This window comes from Tetrao urogallus (genome assembly GCF_951394365.1).
Source record: "Tetrao urogallus genome assembly, chromosome: 5".
Lineage (NCBI taxonomy): Eukaryota > Metazoa > Chordata > Aves > Galliformes > Phasianidae > Tetrao > Tetrao urogallus.
In genome coordinates this window covers 51,839,835-51,858,869 of record NC_136818.1, presented here as the reverse complement: position 1 = coordinate 51,858,869, position 19,035 = coordinate 51,839,835, and the positions used below count along the sequence as shown (strand labels likewise).

General features: G+C 59.3%; 4 protein-coding genes across 7 annotated transcripts; 2 read left to right on the top strand and 2 right to left on the bottom strand.

Annotated features, from left to right (window-relative positions):
• Nucleotides 1-470: 470 nt before the first annotated feature.
• On the bottom strand, nt 471-9,140 carry RRP12 (ribosomal RNA processing 12 homolog; the record flags this gene model as incomplete). Its single annotated transcript, XM_079535198.1, is given in 35 exon segments — nt 471-573; nt 774-856; nt 1,203-1,270; nt 1,504-1,582; nt 1,799-1,848; nt 1,941-2,057; nt 2,141-2,310; nt 2,485-2,640; nt 2,728-2,819; nt 2,976-3,133; nt 3,235-3,342; nt 3,433-3,538; nt 3,604-3,684; nt 3,764-3,922; nt 4,013-4,106; nt 4,296-4,363; nt 4,520-4,674; nt 4,791-4,953; nt 5,053-5,117; nt 5,234-5,355; nt 5,589-5,731; nt 5,807-5,921; nt 6,002-6,099; nt 6,254-6,365; nt 6,439-6,530; nt 6,608-6,706; nt 6,976-7,103; nt 7,274-7,412; nt 7,518-7,634; nt 7,721-7,826; nt 7,950-8,026; nt 8,199-8,282; nt 8,384-8,619; nt 8,938-9,107; nt 9,109-9,140. Coding segments are annotated over 35 exon segments (3,945 nt in total).
• A 231-nt stretch (nt 9,141-9,371) lies between these two features.
• On the top strand, nt 9,372-10,834 carry PGAM1 (phosphoglycerate mutase 1; the record flags this gene model as incomplete). Its single annotated transcript, XM_079536026.1, has 4 exons — nt 9,372-9,510; nt 9,682-9,956; nt 10,381-10,561; nt 10,665-10,834. The coding sequence occupies 4 exons, from the start codon at nt 9,372-9,374 to the stop codon at nt 10,832-10,834; spliced, it is 765 nt and encodes a 254-aa protein (XP_079392152.1).
• Nucleotides 10,835-12,302: 1,468 nt separating this feature from the next.
• On the bottom strand, nt 12,303-13,812 carry EXOSC1 (exosome component 1; the record flags this gene model as incomplete). 4 transcript variants are annotated; one of them, XM_079536482.1, is made up of 8 exons in its annotated part: nt 12,303-12,409; nt 12,592-12,676; nt 12,766-12,816; nt 12,950-12,983; nt 13,158-13,246; nt 13,445-13,519; nt 13,596-13,711; nt 13,782-13,812. In XM_079536482.1, the coding sequence occupies 8 exons, from the start codon at nt 13,810-13,812 to the stop codon at nt 12,303-12,305; spliced, it is 588 nt and encodes a 195-aa protein (XP_079392608.1). The 4 variants fall into 4 exon arrangements, with proteins under 4 accessions (XP_079392608.1, XP_079392609.1, XP_079392610.1 ...); XM_079536483.1 differs by lacking the exon at nt 13,445-13,519; XM_079536484.1 differs by lacking the exons at nt 12,592-12,676; nt 12,766-12,816 and having other exon boundaries at nt 12,931-12,983.
• A 1,550-nt stretch (nt 13,813-15,362) lies between these two features.
• Nucleotides 15,363-18,765, top strand: ZDHHC16 (zDHHC palmitoyltransferase 16; the record flags this gene model as incomplete). The annotated part of the gene is made up of 10 exons (XM_079536277.1): nt 15,363-15,599; nt 15,760-15,954; nt 16,181-16,269; nt 16,499-16,540; nt 16,688-16,859; nt 17,107-17,154; nt 17,740-17,825; nt 18,115-18,238; nt 18,311-18,381; nt 18,651-18,765. The coding sequence occupies 10 exons, from the start codon at nt 15,363-15,365 to the stop codon at nt 18,763-18,765; spliced, it is 1,179 nt and encodes a 392-aa protein (XP_079392403.1).
• Nucleotides 18,766-19,035: the final 270 nt, after the last annotated feature.

The following is a 19,035-nucleotide window of genomic DNA, read 5'->3' as shown; positions in this document are numbered from 1 at the left end:
TGAGGTTAATAGCAGCAGTTTTTCAGCCAGAAAAAAACATTGCAGCAAAACTCCTTCTGCCTTGCAGTAAGAGATGGGCAAAGCAGATGCAGAACCAGTGACAGCCACAGGACAGACACCACAGAGGGCTCCTGCTCCAGCTCCTCCGTCCCAGGACCTGCTGCACTGCAGGGGACATGCTGTGTGAGGTGTTTGCAGGAAAGAAACGAGGAGTCCAGGCTGGATATTAACAGGAGATGTTTGTCAATACAGAGCTCATTACATGTTATTTACTTTCACTCACACACACACACACACACCTGGAGCAGTCACCTTACATCACCTTCTTTTAGGCACAGAAGGACAGGGCCAGGAGTCCACAGGGGTACCTTCCTAGGGAGTGTGCCCTCACAAAGTCCCTGTCCCCCTGTGCCTGCACACCTCAGGTTATCACCAGTCCTCAGGCAGGTGCACACAGCATCCACAGCTCCTCAAGGGCGACGGTCCTTCTGCCGGTTCTTGCGCCCAGCCTTGGCCCCACGCTGGGCACCCTTCATCAGGCCCTTGAACTGACCTTGCATTTTTGCCTGCTTCCTGGAGGGAGGAAGGAGCAAGCAGACAGGTTAGTGTGGGTACAAGGCACAGCCCCTGCACAGGCCTGTGCAAAGTGGCTGCAATGAGCAACACAGAGGTGGGCAGGGAGCCCTCAGACCATGAAAAATGGTAACAGTGAACAGGATCAGACCCAGGATATCCCCCATTCCCTACCCCATGCCCTTCCTGCTCAGTCCCACCTTTTGTTGAGTTTAGCTCTGTTCAGGGGGATGTAGGCATAGGGGTCGAGCTGGCCCTTCTTCTTCACATCACCTTTGCCTTTCTGTAGGATATACCAACATCGGATGAGATGCAGCACAAAGGGAAATGTGAGTGTTCCATTCTGGACAGCCCTGGTACACAGTCACATCAAAGGCTATGCTGCAACGGGGTGCCAGCTGTGCATGTGGCTCCCAAGGGCCGATCTCCCACCCAAGTGATGCCACAGCACCAAGCACATGTGAGGTGAGCAGGAACTGCCAGGCAGTTTGGAAATATTAATGAGTACTGAGCATTGGGCAACTCCTTTTGGAGCACAGCACTTCCTTGCCCCCAAGACCAGCGGAAATCCTGCCCCAGCAGAGCCAAGACATCTCTCCTCAAAACTCTGCCACTTCTTGGGCTCTCACCTTGGATCTGTACTCTGCACCAAAGGCTGGCTTCTTGTCCAGTGGCCGGTGGATCCCAGAGCCTCCAGCTAGAAAAGAGTGAGTATTGGAAAGGGGGGGTCAAGGCCAGGCTTCTCCTCCCCACCTGCCATACTGGGGGAGCTGTTCCTGTTTCTGCCTCCAGCTCTTAGGTGTGAGGACAGGAGAGCAGCACAAAAGTGCAATAACTTTGCACAAGCAAGGAACTCAGAGCCAGCTGCCTTGGAGCAGCCCAGCCTGTTCTGGCACCCGCAGAGTGGGCACAGACATGACATGCAATTACCTCTGTACTGAGAGTAGGTCCCAGTCTCTGGTTCATCATCATCTGGCTCTTCTCTGAACCGACGCTTCTGACTTTTCTTCTGCAGAAAAAAGATACGGGGTCACTGCAGCTAGCTTGTCCTTACAGTGCTGTCCTTCCATGGGCCCACGACTTCCTGCTTCTTTCCATGGGACCCAGAGACCTTCCACACCCACCACACATCCTCTGTCCCACTGCAGCCTCCTGCCCCACTCTAAGCAGCTCCTAGGCAGTCACAGCTCAGGCATGCTGTGTTTCCCCTGCGCCCCACACTCACACTGCGAAGGCCCACTTCTTGCAGCACATCTGCCACTTCCTCGTCCACTCCTGGGGCACAGGACAAGGGAGTCAGTGCATACATACAGATGGGCAGGAAGAAAACCATACCAAGATTCAGAGCAAGTCCAGTTAGACAGTACCTTTGGCTTCATCATTGTCCACCTCTTCCTCCTCATCGTGGATGATCAGGCGCCCATCCTCAGACACCTGGAAGTCGTGCTTCACTCCTCTGGGCCTCTTCAGGCTTGGCTCAGTGGCTACACACAGAGATGAATCAGGGCCTGGGGAAGGACCCACTCCCCAGTCAGCTGTACCCCACTACAAAGGTTCTGTTGCTCACCCAGCACTCGCTGGGACACATTGGGATCCAGGAAGTTGAGAGGCTCATCCTCTTCTCCTTCTTTCAGCCACGCTTGGCCCTTCTGCCGTGCTTGTTTCTTCCGCACCTTGCCCCATTGCCGTTCCTCCTCTTCCTCCTCCTCCTCTGAGTCTGCCAGGATCTCCTCCATGCTGGGCACAAGGCAGAAAGCACAATGCAGGCAGAGCAAGGCAGAGATGCAAGCCCCAGCCTGCCCACAGCATCGTATGCCAATCCCAGTGATGCCATCAGCATCTCTACGGGTGTCACCCAAGCAGATCCAGCACCAGGCCCTCTGCTGAGGCTTCACCCCAGCCCATCTCTACCTGTCTCCTCTGGGCTGGGCTGGTGCTTCCTCCTCCTCTGTCTCTGCAGCTGCTTGCCTCAGGGCACGCTGCTTGCGGCTGCGAGCTTCTGCCTTGCGGATATTCACCAGAACCTTGTGGAACTCAGCTGGCAGCAGTCCCTGCACCAGCTCGAAGCTGAGGGGACAAAAATCAATTAGTTCCTGCAGAGCAGTGCAGGAACTCCCACAGCGCTCAGCACTGCTCCCAGCAGCCCCGGCTCACCCGAATTTGCGGATGAATCTGGTGAAGAGGTTTCTCAGCTTCATGCGGAAGTGGCGCCTCATGTCATCTGAAAGGCTGCCTATGGCCTCCAGCTGCCAGCACAGACAGACTTCTGAGGTCAGAGACCCCTGTCCTGAACACCTGGTCCCTCACCCTTCTCCTGCACCCCTCTTGCCACCTCCCTGCATCACTCACACCTATCCTACAGCAGCTCAGCTGTGCCCTCCTGCCCCATGCGGTGCTCTCACCATAGTCTGGATGTGCTTGGCCAGCAGTGTGGTGTCAACCAGAAGCAGCACAACTTTAAGGAAGCCCAGAGCTGCCTTCACCACATCACGTGTGCGAGAGCCCAGCAGTAGGCAGATGTTCTGCAGCAGCTGCTCCACCACGCTCAGCTCCATGTAATCTGCAATGCAGCAGTGCTCAGTGTGCACTGGCAGGCACAGTCCTGTCCTGTTGCCTGGCAGTGCTGTGCCCCCATACTCTGTCCTTGCAGCTGTTGCTTACCTTTGAACTCAAAGAACAGGCGTGTGAGTGCCAGCACCGTGCAGCTGATCATGGTGACTGAACCTGTCAGCCCCGCGTAGACTAAGAGCAGGAACCGCTCCACAGCCTCTGCAAGAGGGGACAGCTCAGGACGCGGGGCAAGCATAGGTCTGACCCCCTGGATGAGAGCACTGGTGGGGCTGAGCAACAGCTGCTTACCTTGGGGAGTGGGCCCAAAGCGGATGAAAGCATGTCCCATCTCCACCAGCAGCATGAAGGCATTCTTACGGGCTCCCACCGACACCTCCTTGGTGCACAGGATGACCTGGAGGCACAAAGCATGTCACAACCCCACGGTCACCCAAGTGTGCACCCAAGTCCCACACTCACCTCTGGAACCAGGGCAGTGATGAAGGGCTCATGCTCAGCTGAGAGCTGCTTTACAATGTGGAACAGGCACTTCAGCCGGGGCTGAGGAGAGAAAGAGCCCAGCACAGTCAGATACAGGGACACAGCCCTATCCCCTTCCCACAGCAGCCCTCGCTCTCACCCTCTTGGCTGGGGACGCTGCGCTCTTGAGTGAATCCAGCAGCACTGCCTGTAAGTCTTCCAGGTGTGAGTGGACAAAGGCCTGGCATGGGGCATGCGGGGCAGCACATACTTCCTCCAGAACACGGTATGCCTTCTTCTGCATGCTGTGGTCCTTGCTCTGCACGGACAAGCAGTGACACTGCCGTCAGGATGGCCTTTGGCACAGTGAGAGGCCTCGCTGTGCTGCTGAGGCTGGGAGCAAACTGACCTGGAGGGAAGGCTGGATAGTCTGGTACAGGGAGCCTAGGGCCTGCTCACTGGCATAGGGAGACATTGCCACAACCAGGTCCAGAATGGAGAGCCTGCAGCACAGAGGAATAAGGAGGGAGATAAGCACAGGACCATCAACACTCCCCAGCCAAGCTTAGGACTCTGCCTAGGAGCTCTGTTTGATGCATGAGAATGACGTATCTTACAGGAGACAGCCTGAGTGCTGCTCAGTAGGAGGGACCCAACAGATTCACCCTTCAGTATCAACCCCTGGGTGTTACCTGGCAAACTCTGTGCTTTCAGGACTGGTCAGTTTCTCACTGGCTTTCTGCAGGAACCCACACACCATCTGCAGGACAGGCACAGAGTCAGTCATGCAGCCCCTCCCGCGCCTATGCACACCTGGAGTCAAGCTGCAGGCTCTCCAGCTGGCTCAGCAAGACCTTCTAGTGCCAGAAGAAAACGGCTATGGCCAGCAGCCTGCCCCATATTCCCAGATACTCACCTGTGGGTCCGTGATGGTCAGATAGGCACGCACGGTTTCCAGCACAGAGCGCCGTTGACCACTGCTGCCCCCATCCTCCTCAGGTTGGCTATACACGTTGAATAGGATGGGCAGGAAATTTTTGGCAAAACGACCCACTTCTGCTCGCTCTGCATCTGGAGAAAGAAGGACAAGGGTGTGCGCATCAGCATCACAACCCACATCTGCCCTCACTGGGTCACTGTGGGGAACAGGGACGGTCCCCCTTGCCATGGCAATGTCTGTGCCCAACCTGTCCCACAGCCGTGGTGGATGAGGGTGCGTAGGGCCTGGCACACGGTGGGGCGGAGGTCCGGGCGCTCGCTAATGGCCATGCCCAGGGTGCGTGCCAGCCCCTTGAAAGCCTCCACCACGTCTGTGGGGCGGGTGCAGAAGCCAGGCAGCAGGGTCCAGACCTGGAAGCAAAGGAGTCAGTGGAAGACCAGCATCCCTCAGCCAGGACTCAGGTTAGCACTGCAGGTAGGCAGTGGTGGGGGTGGCGGGCACTCTGTTACCTGCCACTGCAGTGTGTCATAGATCTTGGATTCAAGGCTCTTCCCAGCTTGGGCAAACTCCAAGGCTGCAAAAGAGGAGGGGGAAATGAACAGAATAGTGGAGGTGGCTCTGTCCTGAGTGGAGCTCCTGCAGAGCACCCAACACTGCGTACCCAGAGCCCCGCCATCCACCGCTCCTCACCTCTGCTCTTCAGAGTGGCTGCCAAGGGCAGGAAGTAGCTGGTGAAGAAGCCAAGCCGTGTGCCCTGCACGTAGTCCCGCAGCACAGGCAGCAGCCAGCTGCGGGGGAAATCCAGAGTCTCCCTGCGGAGGGAGAAGAAGGTCAGGGGAGCATCAGACTTTAGGCATGGGGCACAGCCCCAGAGCTGGGCACAGTGAGACTCCAGGCAGCCGTCATAGCAGCTGAGGCCGGGAACTACACAAGGTGCCTGCTGTGATCAAGCAGACAGGCCCTAACTGACAGAAGAAAATTTCTCTGCCAGAGATAAGCATCTGCTACCGCTGGACCCCCTAGACCAACCCAGGGTCATGCTCACTCCTTGCCGTCGATCTGCAGGGGAACAGCTTCCAGCAGCACCTCAGGGCCCATGGCACCAACAGCAGCCCCCACCGCCTGGTCCACCTCAGTGGTGTAGGGGAAGTGCGGAGAGAGGCGCAGGTCACACAGGGACTGCAGGCACTGTGGGGACAAGCAGTAGGCTGAGCAAGGGGCCACCAGAGCGTACTGGCCCTGAAGACTCCTCATCTCGCTCACCTTCTTCATGATGGGATGGCACTGCTTCCCACACACCTCGAAGAAAACCTCCAGTACTTGCAGCACACCATCCCATGCCGCATGGAAACGGTATGTCAGGCCTTCCTCCACCGACCTGACAAGGAGAGATAGGTGGTGACAGGGACCGAGCTGGGCCCATGGTGACAGCCTCTCCCACACACCACTGTTCCTCACCTGAACATCTTACAAAGGTAGGAGCCAGGGGCTGGAGCAGATGCAGAGACATTGCCTAGTTCATCCATATGGGGAGCAATGCACTCATTCAGGAGGGTCTGCAAACATGGAAATAGTTGGGTGCTGAGCTATGGATGTGCCAGCCCAGGGCAGGACAGAGGAGTAGGACCCAACACAGAGCAGCCTCAAGTGCCCAGGCAGATCCCAGATCCCAGCCTGGCCACAAGGACCTAGGCAGTGCACACTTGGTACCTCAAGGGTCTGTGCTGCAGCTGCCACCACCTGCGAGTGTGGGGACAGGAAGCAATTCATGGTGGCCGAGAAGAGACGGGGCAGGTGAGCCCAGCACAGGTCCTTCTGCAGTCTGGAGAAGAGAGAGAAGACTGGTGAGAGATGGAGCTCGGTCTTCCCTCTGCCCAGCGCCAGCCTCTCCCCACCTGCCCAGGTTGACGTGTGCCCTCTCCATGGTGGACAGCCAGGTGAGCAGCGGCTGCAGGTCACTGGCATTGGGCACGTAGTCGTACAGTGCCTAGGGTTGGGAGCAAAGTGGTGTTGGGAACAGTGGTGCCAGTAGCCCCATCCCTCCCTATCTGTCCCCGCACTCACGGTGATGATCTGGGCATTGAGCTCAGCTGGCAGGCAGGACGTGCTGGGCTGGGCACTGAATAGGCTATGGAAGGCCTGCATGGCACATGCTGTCACCAACTGCAAGGACACGTTGTCAGAAGAAACTGAACCTCCGTGCTTCACACTCCTACCCCCAAGCATGCTCTGCCCAACCCACAGGGACACCCCATCTCCACTGGGGCTTCCCATCTATGCCCCCCTTTTCTACAGGAGCCAACCAGCCAGCTCTGATTGGGATGCTCTGATTTCAGGTCCTGCAGATTCCCAGTAAGGCAGCCTGACGCCTGGCAGAGATGAGGTAGAGGCACTGGCACAGGCGCTGTGTGCAGGGACGCAAGGGAACTGACCACATGGCTGAGGGTCATGACTCTGAGCAGGGTCTCACAGCATGTCTTCAGCACAGCCGCAGGGAAGCAGGGCAGCAGGTCCCGCAGGAGGGCCAGCACATGCAGTGTGGTGGTAGCCTCCTTGGTGCCTGGTGGAGCAGAGCAGCACCCACACTTGTAACAACAGCCTTGGGCAGAGACCCCATGTCAGAGCTGGGGTGAACTGAAGCCCCGCTCTGGGAAGAAGGGAACAACAGAAAGATGGCTAAGCGCTCTCCTAAACTCTTGCAAAACCTCTCGCTCTCTTGTCCCTGCCTACCTCCAGCTTTTTCAATCTCTTGCACGCAGAACTTGGCACTGGAGGGTGCCGCAGGATGGTGCTCAGGAGCCTCATCTCCAAACATGAACTCGCTCCCCCTCAGGACGGAGCACACACCATGCTGAGCTGCTTTCCGAACCTGGAGGTGGGTGAATACAGGGGCATAGAAACCATGGGCACAGAGAGCACAGCCAGCTCCAGAACCAAGCCATGGAGCAACACCCACGAGGTGCTGAGAACCCACCTTGGGTTTGGCGTGAACACAGAAGCTCAGCAAGCCGTGGTAGACCTGGAGGGTGACAGGGTAGCTCCACGCTGCCAAATCCTGTTTTCGCAGCAGTGTGGCCAGGCATGAGAGGACCTACAAGGAGACAGCAAGGATATTGGTATTACCTTACAGAGACCACCCTGAATGTGCCAAAGAGCCTGCCCCTCTCTGCAACTCACCCATCGCAGTGCAGAGGTGGAGCTGCTGCAGGCCTGTGAGGATATGATACTCATGAAGGCTTTTGAAGCGTCTGAGAACTTCTTTATGAGTACTGGACTGGGGACTCTGTGGGGAGAAAGGTCAAAGAACAGGCAATCACATAGGGATTGGCACTCCCAGCCCACCCCTGGGACTGTGCCAGACCCCATCCTGCCGTGGCAGCTCTACCCACTCCAGTCAGCAGCTCACCGCTTCAAGACAAGGTTAAGCAAGTACGCAACAGCAGCCACTGACTCAGGGGAATCCACTGCCTCCAGTGTGGTCATCTGGGGAAAAAAGGAGGGGTTTGCAGCAGGCCAGCCTTTCCCAAAGTTTTGGGGAAGGGGATAGAGAAACAAAGGGCAACTCAACAGTGTCTCTTCTAGGGGATGCCCAAAGCCTCCAACACGAGCATAGCACCCCTGGGAGCTCCCATCAAAGCCAGTGGTGGTCACTCACCAGTGCAGCAAAGTACTCAGTCTCAGTCTCTTTGCCCCCCTGTGAGCGGATCACATCTGTCACAGCTGCCAGCACAGCACAGATCTGCCACAACAGCAAGCGGAGCCATCAGCACCCTTGGATTCTTTTGCTCAGGATGGGAGCTATGCCCAGGACCCCACACCCAGCCCCACTCTCCCTGGTACCTCTTTGTGTGCAGCAGAGTTGGACTCCCAGAAGCGCTGCACCTTGCTGAAGGTAACATTGGTGCAGTCGCTCAGCCCGCTCAGGAAGGTGCCAGAGGACTTCTGGGTGGCAGCCTCCCCAGCATCACCCTCCTCCATGGGCAACTGAGAGCTGTCAGTTGGCCGCTCCACACGCAGGGATCCTGACTGCAACTCATTGTGCAGCTTCACCGCATCCACCGTCAGATTGCTTTTCTCTGCCAGGTGAGCAGACTCGGGGTCAGGCTGTCCCACATCCCCACCACCCTCCCCTGCCAGTATGAGACGCAGATGTTGCTTTTGCCATAGGAAAAGCACTGAAACGAGGGGTGCAGAAGAGTGAGGCATTGAGTTTAGGATGAAACTCATTACTCAGAAGGTGGAGAGGCCCAGACACTGCTGCCCAGATAGCTGTGGGTGCCCCAGTTGGACGGCAACCAGTCGACGGCAGGGGTCGGAAACGGGTGGGCTTTAAGGTCTTTTCCAACCCTGCGCCGTCCCCCATCGCGTCCCACCCCGGCCCCCAGGCCGCTCACCGGCAGGCCGGCTGTAGAAACGGCTTCGCGCGGCCAGGCGGTGCCGCCGAGTCTCGGGGTTGCAGTCGCTGCTGTGTCCCTTCCGCCACCGCCGCAGCTTAGTGGCGGTACCCGCCCGCAGTCTCCCGCACCGCGCCATGCTCGCCCCAGCTCCACGTGCCGCCCCGCCCCGCCTCACTTCCGCTTCCGGCTCCCGCCGCCATTTGCAGTGAGGGCAGCGGCGCCCACATCGCGGCGCGGCGCGGTGACGTCACAGCCCGAAGGTCGCGCCGCCCTTCGCGGCCCCGCCATGCGCTACGTGCTCCCTCGCCCGCCGCCTCCGTCTGCCTGCGCATGCGCGCCTCGCACTGCCCGGCGCGGGGCGGCGCGGGGTGGGTCAGTCGCGCGCGGCGGCGGCAGCGGGAGGAGCGTGAGAGCTGAGTGCCGGAGCAGCAATGGCCGCACACCGCCTCGTGCTCGTCCGCCACGGCGAGAGCGCCTGGAACCTGGAGAACCGCTTCTGCGGGTGGTACGACGCCGACCTCAGCCCCGCCGGGCAGCACGAGGCGCGGCGCGGCGGAGAGGCCCTGCGAGGTACCGGCGAGCCCTGCGTTGAGCGGGCGGTGGGGCGGGCGGTGGGGCTGCGCCCGCCGGGCCCTGCGGCGGCCATCTCGGGGCGCGGCGGGGACCGGCGGTGCCCGTTATGCAACGGCGCGGCCTCGTGCGGCCTCTGACCCCCCCCAATCCTCCCCCCCGCCTCCGCAGACGCCGGCTATGAGTTCGATATCTGCTTCACGTCGGTGCAGAAGAGGGCCATCCGTACCCTCTGGAACGTGTTGGACGCCATCGACCAGATGTGGCTGCCCGTGGTGCGGACGTGGCGCCTCAACGAGCGGCACTACGGGGCCCTCACCGGCCTCAACAAGGCCGAGACAGCTGCCAAGCACGGCGAGGCCCAGGTGAAGATCTGGAGGCGTTCCTTCGACGTCCCCCCGCCACCCATGCAGTCAGACCACCCCTTCTTCAGCACCATCAGCAAGGTAAGGGGCTGCCAGGAGCCTGGAGAGCCTCGTGGCACAGGCCTCCCACGCTGCCCTTCGCTCTCCGGTTGCAGCATCGGTGACAGGGGCTGGACTGAGGCCATCCTGTGCTCTCCCTGCAGAGGATGAATCCCATGGGATGGCACAGAGTCAAGGGGAGATGTTAATCATTAGTCCTGCAGCCAAAGCTTGGGTGTTTGCTCAGCAGCAAGCACCGTGCTATTGCCCTCAGGCAGGGTCTGCAGCTGGAGGCAAATCCCAAAGCACTTTCTCGTGGGTGTATAGCTTTAAGCCATTTCCACTCCTGTTCTCAGTCACTGTTCTCAGCACTCAGCCCCTAGTACCACCTTTCCGTTCTGTACGGCTGCTGGTGTAGCCCCTGAGGGTGCTGGGCTGTGATGCAGGTGTGGTGGTGTTACTGCAGGATCGTCGCTATGCTGACCTGACAGAGGACCAGCTGCCCACATGTGAGAGCCTGAAGGACACCATTGCCCGGGCCCTGCCCTTCTGGAATGAGGAAATTGTCCCACAGATCAAGGAGGGCAAGAGAGTCCTTATTGCGGCCCATGGCAACAGCCTGCGGGGGATTGTCAAACACTTGGAAGGTACTGCAGCTCTGCATGCTGCTTGGGATCCCCCACTGCTCTGGCTCCACATGAGCAGGGCTTTCCCTTGCCCTCCCTTTGAGTAACCATCCTCTGTTTGCAGGCATGTCAGAAGAAGCCATCATGGAGCTGAACCTGCCCACCGGCATCCCAATTGTGTATGAATTGGACAAGAACCTGAAGCCCATCAAGCCCATGCAGTTCCTAGGAGATGAGGAGACGGTGCGCAAGGCCATGGAGGCTGTCGCTGCTCAGGGCAAAGTCAAGAAATGAGGCAGGTGTGCAGACTAGCAAGTAGATGAGTCCCCTCCGTCCCCACCCCTCTGTGCACACCCCACAGCTGTAGGAACTTGGAGCTGCAGAGCTGGAGCAGGGAGCAGCTCCCCAGGACTAGGCCCCTTCCCTCTGCACCAGGATCACCTCTGCAGGCAGCCTGGGAGCTGGGGGGTGAGGGGCTGTGTGCACAGGGGTCTGGTGTGAAAGGGAGTCCTTGCTCTGCCAGGCAGCAACTGCAGCCCTATGTTGTGTGTTCCCAGCCCTTGGGGGGATGCTCTCAAGCAATCTTTTGCCATGCCTGGCTTCTCTTGCTTCCCTGGCAGCTCTTGTCACTGTTACTGTAGTTCTGTTGCTTGGTTTAGTTATTCCAGGAGCACAACAGGAGCGGTGGGATGTGGGCAGGAGGGGGCAGCAACCAAGATGGGTGCCTAGTCCCCTCGTGGCTGTGTGGCACAAAGACTAGTATGCTTAGATACCAAATGGATAGTACTGTGGTGCATGCTCCTGTTGTAGTACAGCACCCAGTAGTAGTACTTGCAAACCCTGACCCAGCTCTACCAGCCAATGCTTTAACTTATTGCTTTTGGACAAAGGAAGGAGCGTGTTGTCTGGGAATTTGTATTTGCCATGTGCTTCCTACAGCCAAAGCCAACCCTAGTCCTGCCTCATGGAGGTGGTGTAGATGCCATTGTGCCCCCTACCCACAAACATGTACTTGGCACTGTCACTGTAGCCTCCCCCACTGCTGCTGTAGTGAGCCTGGGCTTGCACTGGGTCAATCTAACTGTCCAGCAGTACCAGTTGTCTTGTTCCAGTTCAATAAAATATTAATATGCAATAATTAATGCCTGTGTTTTTCTGTGCCACTGCGCCACGTGCTCCTGGGCCACATGGAGCTCCCACTTTGCCTACCGCCTTCTTTCCTGTGCTACCACGTGTTTGTGATGCAGAAGTTGCTGCTGACTTGTGGGTGCAGGAAGTGCTTGGGCTCTGCACAGCAAAGCACAGTTCTGCAATCCTTGCTGCTGAAGAGTGATTCACTGCGACTCATCAGTGGTTTACTGCCTCTGGCGTGTGCCACACCCTTTGCCTAATGCAGTGCATGTTTGACCTGAGGTGATAAGCGGCCCTGGAGAGGAGTGCAGCAGCCGTAGCCTGTGCTGAGTACCACTAGCCTCAAAGCCCTTCACTGTTCCCCTTCCCCAGCCTCAGGCTGGGAACATGCTTCCTCACCCCTGCACTGCTCTCTGAAACAGCCCCATCCAGCAGCTCCAGAGCAATCCGTATGGGCAGTAACTGAGCAGAACACACAGCTCTCAAAAAAGAAAAAACATTTATTACCTACAGCACAAATACAAAATCGATCCTGCTGTTCCAGTCTCTCAAGTGTGGAGCTGCATGGAAGCTGCTGGACCCCACCACAGCGGCCCTCCCTCCTGGGGTCCCAGTGCCCCTGAGGGGGCTGCTAGGTCTGCAGGAACTGCGGCTGCACGCGGGCCACCTTACGGAAGTCCTTGGTGTGTGTCTGTGGGCACTGCATCTCACACCAGCTGATAGGAACCATCTGCACCCCTGCAGGCACCCCCAGTCAGCAGGTTTCCTTCCTGCTTACTTTTTTTTCATATTTCCCATCCCCAGCAGTGCAAGGCCTCCTCTTGGGCCCCCCAAGGCTCAGCAGTGGGAGGAAAGAAGGAGGGTGTTTGCTCCCCAAACTGCATCAGCTGCTCCCCACATAGAGAAGGGGTGATTCCTACCTGCCTCGCTGCGTGCCACTACCACACCCAGCTCATTCTCTGCTGTGCTCAGCAGGTAGTTGGACTGTGCATCCCCCAGCGAGATCTAGTTGGGTGTGGGTTAAGAGAAAAACTCTCTTGCCAATACAAACCCTCCAGGCCTGTGGGCCTGCCCAGCGTGATGGGAAAGGATACAACTTTGGCTAGAACTATGTCACCAGGACGAAAACTCTTGTAGACTTCTACCTGTGTGGGAAGGAAGGGACAGGAGTGCATGGAGAATGCAGGTATTTCTTAATAGTCACTACAGGCAGCAGAAGGATGAGAGCTGGAGAGGTGGAAGCTGCAATGGCACTGAACCCAGCAATGCCCTGCTGACCTTATCCTTCTCAGTGGCTCGAATGTCTTCCCTCCTGGAAAAGGAGACACAGGAATGTGATACCAGAGAGAGCAAGCAGGAGCTGCCCCAGCCTGTCTGGACACTGGCCAGACCTCGCTAGATGTCTCCAGGCAGCTGCCCTCACCCAGCTGGCCAGCGCCAGGCAGGCAGCCCGCCCTAAGCAGCACGCCCCCTGCCCTTTCCCTACCGTATGGTGCCACGAAAGGTGGATTTCAGCGGTGTGGAGCCAACATACAGGATGTTCACTTTGGCAAACCGGGAGTTGATGCTGCACACCTGCACAGAGGGACAGCAGGCAGTCAGTGCCTGTGCAATGCAGGCTGGGCCCGGAGACTTGTTTACTGCTCTGCTGCTCTCTGTCCCCGCCGCTCTGGCCACTGCCCTCCACGCGGAGTTCTGTAAGGAAAGCGCAGAGCCCCCGGCCACAGGCACGCACAGGGACACGCGAGGGGCCGTCCCACCCCCGGCACCTACCTTGCAGGTCACCACGGCCCCCACGCCGGGCAGCAGCTGCGCCTCCGCGTCCCGCACCACCGACACCACGGGCAGCTGCGAGGCACACACAGGCTCAGCTCGGGGCCGCCCACGCCCACCCCACACCCCCGGATTCCCGCTCCGCGCTCACCCCGCCGCCCTCGGCACATTTCTGCAGGCAGCCGGCCAGCGAGGCGAAGATGGAGCCGTGCCGCGCGTAGGTCCCGCTGCCCGCCGAGGCCTCCTCCGTGCTGCACAGCCGCTCGCCTGCGGGACGCTCGCTCAGCGCCGGTGCCGTCCGGCCCGGCCTCCCCCAGCAGCACGGCCCCACACTCACCGGGCACGCAATACCGAGCCGGCGGCGCCATGTTCCGTGTCGCGCGTGAGCCCACAAAGAGCCCTCCTCCTATTGGCTCTCAGTGGCGGGGCCGCGCTATAAGCGGCATGCCTATTGGCTCGCCTTTATCCCTAGGGAGAAGTGGTGGCGCGCTGCCCGCTGGGAGTCGTAGTGTAGCGCTGGGAGACGGCGCTTCCCGGCATGCTTGGTGCGCAGGCGCGGGGCGGCGGGCGCTGCCCGGGGCCGTGAGGGCGGCGCGGGCACCGGGCATGGCGGTGGGCGGCGGGGAGCGGGCGGCAGGTGGGCGTGGGCCCGGGGGCCGGGGCCGGGTGCCGCGGGGCTGGGTGCCGCAGAGCGGGGGAACTCGGCCCGCAGCGGAGGGCTGGGGAGGCTGCGGCCCGGCCCCTTGGCGGTGCGGGCCCCTTGGCGGGGTGATGCCTGCCCACGGTTGGGCCGCGCTGCCCCCCACGGTTGGGCCGCGCTGCGCCTTAGCTGCCGTCGTCCGTCACGGGCGAGGGCATCTCTGAGCCCTGTGTCTCCGGGAGCGGGGGCGGCACGCGGGGTTGGCGAAGCCCACCTCCCTGCTCTGAGGGTGGGCTGGGTGCCGCCGCGAGCCGGCTGCGCGGTGCGTGTGCCTGGAGCAGGGTGCGGCGCTGCCGCCTGGCGCTGTGCCGAGGCGAACGGGACCTTGGCAGGATCCCGGGTCGTCCGTGCTGGTTAATATTTATGGTCGTGCCTGCACGGAGGCCCGGGGGCCCCGACCTGGCAGATCGTTTGCCTCATTTCGGGGCCGGCTCGGGTTCCTCCTTGCTCCCAGCATGGCCCTTGAGTGGGATGAGAGGCTCGATGGGAAGACGAGCGCTTGGCTGTGTGTTCCTTTGCTGTCTGAGGGGCGGCACCTCGGCCTGGGGGTGCCTGCGAAGTGTGGCACTGTCCTGGAAGGATCTGGGGGAGGGGGAAGGGGAGGTACTGGGACTTTCAGTGCAGCGCTGTGAGGTTGGGATAGGAGTGGGGTGGCCTCTGCAGCTTGGTCCAGAACCTGAGGCAAAGGGAAGTGGCATCCAGATGCTGCCTTCTAGGTGTGAGGACAGGGCATGTATATTGTGTGGGCTCCCTCATTTCTGAATCAGTTAGGAAAGACTGGTGAGGGGATCCCCCGTGGTTTTTGAGCATTCCCTGCCCTGGAACGGGCTCAGCGCCCCAAGTGCCCGCACCGTCTCTAGTTTCCCCTGAGTCAGACTCTCCGTGTCAGTCCCCATCCCCCTCCCCTCTGGGAAAGACGAGATGGGAGCAGGGAGCATCTGAGGTCAGGTGCGGAGGCCTGAGAGCCCCGTGTCCCCCTCTCCATGCGCAGAGCTCAAGAAAGCAGCAACACGGGCTCCAGCTCGGGCTCAGCGCCACCTGCTTCTGCTCTGCGTCCCGTGCAGGGTGAAGGAGAGCCCTGCCCCGCTGTGCAGGCAGGCACCTGGCAAGAGCTGCACCGTCAGCACGCCCAGGAGGGGACGCCCTCCCCGCGGGACAGCGGCAGCAGGGCGGCCTGCCCACATCCAGCCTCTTCTCTGCAGGTGCGTCTCAGCAGGGATGAGAAGCCGGCAGCGGATGTTAGCAGCGGTGATGCGCCTGCTCTTCAAGTGCCTGCGTCTGGGCCGGCGGCGGCGCTTTAAGTTGCTGCGGCAGGCAGGACAGCTGTGGCACTACGGGCGTCTCTGTCTCCGCTCCCTGCTCTACAATTCCTTCACCGACAGCGACGTGGTGCTTGACTCCCTCTTTGAGCCTGTCTACTGGCTGGTGGACCATGTCACCCGCTGGTTTGGTGTGGTAAGTGCCTCCATTGCTAGAGGGGTTTGGGGTGGCGAGCGTGCTGCTGGGGACACTGAATCCTAGAGCTTGAGCTGCGCTGCTCCAGGTGGAAGGGAGTGAGGATTCAGCATGGAGCAGGTGCTGCACACTCCACTGACCCAAACTCCTTCTCCTTTAGGTGTTTGTGGCACTGGTGATAGGGTTGACAAGCTCCATCGTGGCCATCGTATACATCTGCCTGCTGCCCCTCATCCTGCAGACATACACACCTGCCTGGATTTGCTGGCATCTTGCCTACGGACACTGGAATCTCATCATGATTGTCTTCCACTACTACAAGGCCATCACCACCTCGCCTGGGCACCCTCCGCAGGTGAGGCTGAGCCTGGGCACCAATGGGCAGTGCAGCCTCTTGCAGCTGGGCACTGGGGACCAGGTACAGCTGACCACTGGGAGCATCCTGTTGGCATCACTGCAGGAGGTGTCCTCCAGACAGGGACTGGGAGGGGAGGCAGGTTTGGGGGAGTATGGCTAACACATGGGGAGCAGGGGGTGGTGTGGGGTTTGGGAGCACATCCTCTTTTCTGACCTGTGTGCAGGCCAAGAACGATCTCACTGGCGTCTCCATCTGCAGGAAATGCATTGCCCCCAAGCCGGCTCGCACCCATCACTGCAGCATCTGCAACAGGTAATGTTCCCTGGCCTCCCCACCACATCAGGTAGTGCCTCTGCTACCCGGGGTAGGATACTTCTCCCTCCCCACCATAAGCCGTGAGAAATGCGCCCCTTCCTCTCTGCTCTGCTGGCTTTTTACCTGCCTCTAGCACAGCATGAAGGACTGAGGGGGCTGGCTGCCCCCTCCCAGATGTGGTGCTTGCAATTCGCACTAACACTTGTGGTGCTCTCCTCCCCCCCAGGTGTGTGCTGAAGATGGACCACCATTGTCGTATCCTTCTGCAGTACTAACTCACTGCACTCTCCTGAGGAGCCAGCCCTGCTTCCTCCTCATCTCCCTGCTCCATTTCTGTCCTGAGTCACTCAGTGCAGGGGAGGGTTCACAGAGCCTGGCTGGGTGTCTTGATCCCCATCGGGTGGGTTTGGACTAGCGACCATCACAGTTACACACCTTTAACCCTAGAGGCAGCCTGGCTCAATAACTGTGTTGGGCACTACAACCACCGCTACTTCTTCTCCTTCTGCCTCTTCATGACCATGGGCTGCATCTACTGCAGCATCAGCGGCTGGGACATGTTCCGGGATGCCTATGCAGCCATTGAGGTGAGTTTGAGTGAGATGGCCCCTCATCTGCTCCAGGAGAGGAAGTGCTGGCATACTCAGAGGCTGCCTGGTCTCCCTAGGCTGAGCTTGCAGAACAAAGCTGAACCAGCACTAGCATTGTACTGACTTTGCTTCTCCTCTCCCTCCTCCTGTGAAGTCCCTGCTGCCTTAGTCCTTTGAGGTTTGAGAGGAACGGCCCTTTCCTCTGAGCCATGTAACTGGTGCCCTGTGTTTTCCATCCCCCTAGAGACTGAAACTACTTGAGAAGGAGAGACTGCAGGTGGCCGCCAACCAGGTGGGACATCCCTGCTCCCCAGCTGCTCCAGGCAGCGTGGAGCAGAGCTGCCCTGCAGGCTGAATCCTGCTCTCAAAGTGAAGCCTGAGGCCAGAACCAGCCCCCATGCTTGTCTCATGAGTCACAGAGTTAGGGCTGCCTGGGCAGCTCTGCTACAGGCACAACCTCTGGCAGCTTTGGGTCTGATTTCCCCATGTACCGAGCTTTCAATGGCTTTGGCTGGTCGCAGCAACAGCACTGGGGCCAAGCCACTGTTTGGCATGCTACTCAGGCCCTGCTCTCCTGGGGAAGCTGCAGCAGCAGTATGTAAACACATCTCACCCTGAGCATCGTCTCCTGTGTGGTGCAGTGACCTGCTCCCTGAGCTCCAGCACACTGCTTGTCACTCATATGCCAGCTCTCAAGTGGTGTCTGTCTGTCTTGTGGCTGTCTTCGGCTGCCTCCCTCTTGCCCTGGCTGTTGTGTTGGTTCTGATGCCAGTTTTTTCTAACTGCCTGATTCCTTCATCAAAGGAGCACTGCACTACCTGCCTGGCTTTACACTATAAAGCATTCTGGTAACGTGCCCCTCTCTGTCCTTTTTCAGACATATTACCAGACCCCACCACCCACCTTCTCCTTCCGCCAGCGAGCTTTCCACAAGAGTGTGGTCTACCTCTGGGTCCTATGCAGGTAAATGGGGTTACAGAGGCTGGGAGGGTGCTGGGGAAAGCAGTGGGGCCCGCTGCAGCACTGCTGTGCTGTCCCTTGTATGCCACCTTCCCTGGGCTAGACTGCTTTGCTCTAGCACAGACATCCCTGCCCTGCTGGCTCTTGGGCTCCCAAGAACTGATTTCAGCTCCCTGGCACATGGGATTAAAGCCATCAAACCACCTGCACTTGCTCAGGAAAACAGCCTCAGTCCCCCACAGTTACGACACTGGTGAAGACCTATGTGCAACCTACTGTGGCTTGTCCCCAGCTCAGTAGCACTGGCCCTGGGTGCCCTCACACTGTGGCATGCTGCCCTCATCACCCGTGGGGAAACCAGCATTGAGAGGCACATCAATAAGAAGGAGAGGCAGCGACTGCAGAAGAAAGGCAAGGTAAGCACAGCCCCAGGGTGGGAGGGCCAGCCAGGCAGAGCCAGACTTGATGTGCATCTCTCTGGCCCACAGGTGTTCAGAAACCCCTACAGTTATGGCAGCTGGGATAACTGGAAGGTGTTTCTGGGAGTGGATGTGCCAAGGTAAAGCACAAGGGTTCTGGGACCCAGGAACCAGCTTTACAGGGCTCAGAGGACCCAGAGCAGTTTTTGAGTCCAGTTGTAGTGCAGCCTCCAGCTGCCTCAGCTTTGCCTAGTGGCAAGCTCTGGCTGAGCCTCTGCTAGGAGAGGGAGGCTGTTGTGGCAGCTGAGGGCCATGGACTCATGTACCTCACTGGCACGTAACAGCCCTGGCTCCACTCTGGTGCCATGATTTCAGCTTTTTGCTGCAGGCTTTGCTTCTCTCCCCACAGGCACTGGCTCACCCGTGTCCTGCTGCCCTCTCCTCACTTACCCCATGGAACAGGCCTGAGCTGGGAGCTGCCTCCCTGCATGACCGAGCAGCGTGCACCACTCCTGGCCATCTGAGGTCTGGGTGCTGCAGCAGTCCCTCCCTGCTGGCACGGGAGACACAGGGGACCCACTCCACAACCACGGCTCAGTTTGGCCTAAGTGGCTGGGGGAAGGCAGGTGTGCTGGCACACACCTTTTACCAGAGCCAGAGCTCTAGGAAATGGAACTTTGAGGCCTGGTTGCCTGCTCTATTAGTGCCTCAGTGGCTGCAGGCAGCCCTGGGGAAGGGGGCAAAGTTGCTATTCCTGTCTAGATGAAGGTACTGCCCTCACTGCGCACCAATAT